This window comes from Myotis davidii, unplaced genomic scaffold (assembly GCF_000327345.1).
Source record: "Myotis davidii unplaced genomic scaffold, ASM32734v1 scaffold1476, whole genome shotgun sequence".
In the NCBI taxonomy this organism is placed as follows: domain Eukaryota; kingdom Metazoa; phylum Chordata; class Mammalia; order Chiroptera; family Vespertilionidae; genus Myotis; species Myotis davidii.
Window position 1 is genome coordinate 234,129 of NW_006287253.1, and position 2,659 is coordinate 236,787.

At 58.5% G+C, this 2,659-nt stretch overlaps 1 protein-coding gene across 1 annotated transcript in view; it reads left to right on the forward strand.

Moving 5' to 3' along the window:
* Positions 1–7: 7 nt before the first annotated feature.
* LOC102762614 (chromosome unknown open reading frame, human C21orf33) overlaps positions 8–2,659 on the forward strand; it is a gene marked incomplete at its 5' end in the record, with an annotated part of 28,062 nt that continues 25,410 nt past the window's right edge. Inside the window, 3 exons of the mRNA XM_006759006.2 lie at positions 8–108; positions 1,406–1,519; positions 2,381–2,500. Of these exons, the coding sequence (XP_006759069.1) occupies positions 8–108; positions 1,406–1,519; positions 2,381–2,500 (335 nt within the window). The remainder of the gene's footprint in view (positions 109–1,405; positions 1,520–2,380; positions 2,501–2,659) is intronic.

The window sequence follows — 2,659 nt, forward strand, 5'->3', positions numbered from 1 at the left end:
CCACCCCCACGTGGGCCACCCCGCGTGGACTCCCGTGACCCGCGCTCCCCCGCAGGTGCTGTCCGGGTGCGGAGTCTACGACGGCACGGAGCTCCACGAGGCCTCGGCGTAAGCCCCCGGACAGTGCCCTGGGGAGGGGTTGTCTTCTCCCCACCGATCGATAGGAGGAACCTTTGCCCTTTATTAAGGCAGGAGTGATTGACAAGACACAGGGAGGCGCAGGGAGGGTCGTTCTGAATTACACGTGTAAAATGCGAGACACAACATGAGCTGCTTCCGTGTCACCGGTGACATCCTTCTAGGGCAGTGGTTCTCAACCTTGGCTGCACATCAGAGTCACCTGGATCTTTAAAATCCTGATTTCTGGGCAAATCAGGATTTTAAAAAGATTCCCAGGTGATTCTAATGTGCAGCCAAGGTTGCTATAGTGGTTTGAACGCCCAGGTGTTACAAACATTGGGATCAGGTGCCTGAGTTTTGGAGCTGTTTTCCCCCTGTGTCAGCGGGTTTCCATCCGCGCAGCACTCCTGGCTGTAGACTGTCGCTCCTGTAACCCTGTCAGTTGTTGCTGTGTTAGGAGCCTGGGGCTGCTGGCTGTGCTGGCCTCAGCCCTCCGGTCCCCTGTTTGCCAGTGTGTGCCGGTGTTGGCGCTAGAGAAGGAGTGAAATTTAGAGTGTGCGGAGGTGGGTGGCACCGGGCCAGGAGTTTCCTGGTGGGGGAACTAGAGAGTGGAGAAAGCAGGAGTAGCGGGGCACAGCTTGAAACCTCCCAGCACGTGCCAGGAGCTATATGTGGCGTGTCCAGGAAGTTGCAGGAGCAGCAGAGCCCGAGCGAGTACCAGGACAGTCCCGGCTCTGCTGGGTCATGCGTCCTCCCAAAGGGGCACAGTGACAGCACCGGGTCCGGGACTGATGGGTGAGTTACCGCATGCCTGGCACAGAGCAGCCCTCTGGGAGACCTGCATGTCTCCGTGTCTCCCACCTCCGTGACAGCAAAGTTGGGGGACATCTGAACTTAAACTTACTATCGCCACCCAAGACCCCCCCCTCAGCCTTTTGAGATCCACGTCAGTTGGCCCGTGGGAGGACGACACCCCACAGCAGCCTGGGAACCCAAACACCCAGACTGTGACACCAGCAGGTCACCCCGCCCCCTCCACCTCGGTCTGAAAAGGGAACAGGGAGACAGGTCGTCAGTGCAGGCTGGTTCAGTGACAGTGGATTCAAATTGTGGGTGTTTGGGCCTTCAGCAAGCCAGCCACAGCTTTTTGCAAAACAAGCGGGATATTAATGACACAAGGAATTTATACCTGGCATTCGGCTAAAATCCTGCCTTTAAAAACCCGTGGACAGGTGAAGCTGGGTTGGGCCTGTCTCAAAGCCTGGTGTGATTTCCTCCCTTGCAGGGTGCTGGTGCACCTGAGCCGTGGTGGGGCTGAGGTCCAGATCTTCGCGCCTAACGTCCCTCAGATGCACGTGATTGACCACACCAAGGGGCAGCCGTCTGAGAGCGAGACCAGGTGTGGGTCCTCCCCTCGTCCTTGACCGTGAGCTCCCCGAGAGCCTGCACGCATAGCGCTTTCAGCCCAGTCAGGGCCAGTCTGTTCAAACGAGCACCCTTCCTGCACGCTCTTGTCCTCTGGTCTGCACTGATGCAGCGAGCTGGAATGTCACTGTCCATACTTCCTTCCATTCCTCACCAAAGCAATTTCCTGCAGGGTGAGCTCCATACTTTGGTCTGACCAAAGGGGTGCGCCTCAGTTTGTCTGCCCCCACTCGCCTGCCTGGGCCCACGTGTCTTTGAGCAGCTCCCAGCAGTGTTTCTGTTCCTGCGGCCCCGGGTGCTTGAGACCTTCTCCCCTCCTGTCCTGCCGGGACCGCAGGGAATGGCCCCTGGAGGCTGTGGTTCCCGACACCTTCCGGCTGGGGTCCGACAGTGGGAGATGGGCCAGGGGAAGAACCTGCAGCTCTGCCTGCTGGGGGTGGGTCCTAGCCAGGGCCCTGGCCTAGGGTGGCAGTGGCTCCCACTGTAGTTGCTGCACTCACCCGGCGCAGGAGCCCCCTAACTTCCCCACCGCCGCCCTGCCCATCAGTTCCACATAAATGCTGTTTTAGACACTTGGGGGTCTGCCTTCCTGGAGGCCCCTGACTGATGCAGGAGGCTCCAGAAGGCCCAGGTGGGCTGGAAGTGCTGATCTGAAGGGTCCAGCAGACGTCTACGTTCCTGTAGCTTTAACTGCCTTTTCTGCGTATTGACGTGACATTCACGTGTGAGCATGCTCCCCGGGGCTGAGAAAACGCGGCCTCTTGTCTGTGGCTCCTACCTGCCATTCTCCCGTCTGCGCTGAACCTTATCTTGGCTTCTTTGTGCTCTTTCCCAGGAACGTTCTGGCTGAGTCAGCAAGGATCGCCCGTGGCAAGATCACTGACCTGGCCCAGCTAAGTGCAGCCAACCATGATGCCGCCATCTTTCCTGGGGGCTTTGGAGCTGCCAAAAACCTGTGAGTGTTTGAGCTTGGGGCCTTGTGCTTTTTGCCTGGAGCAGTAGATGGGGACCAGGTGGCGACATGAGCCACTGCTGAGGTCTCGGGTCCAAACGATGCAAGTAGCTGCTCTGACAGAACCAATGCAGGATGGGCTCAGGTCACATTTTGGCAAGA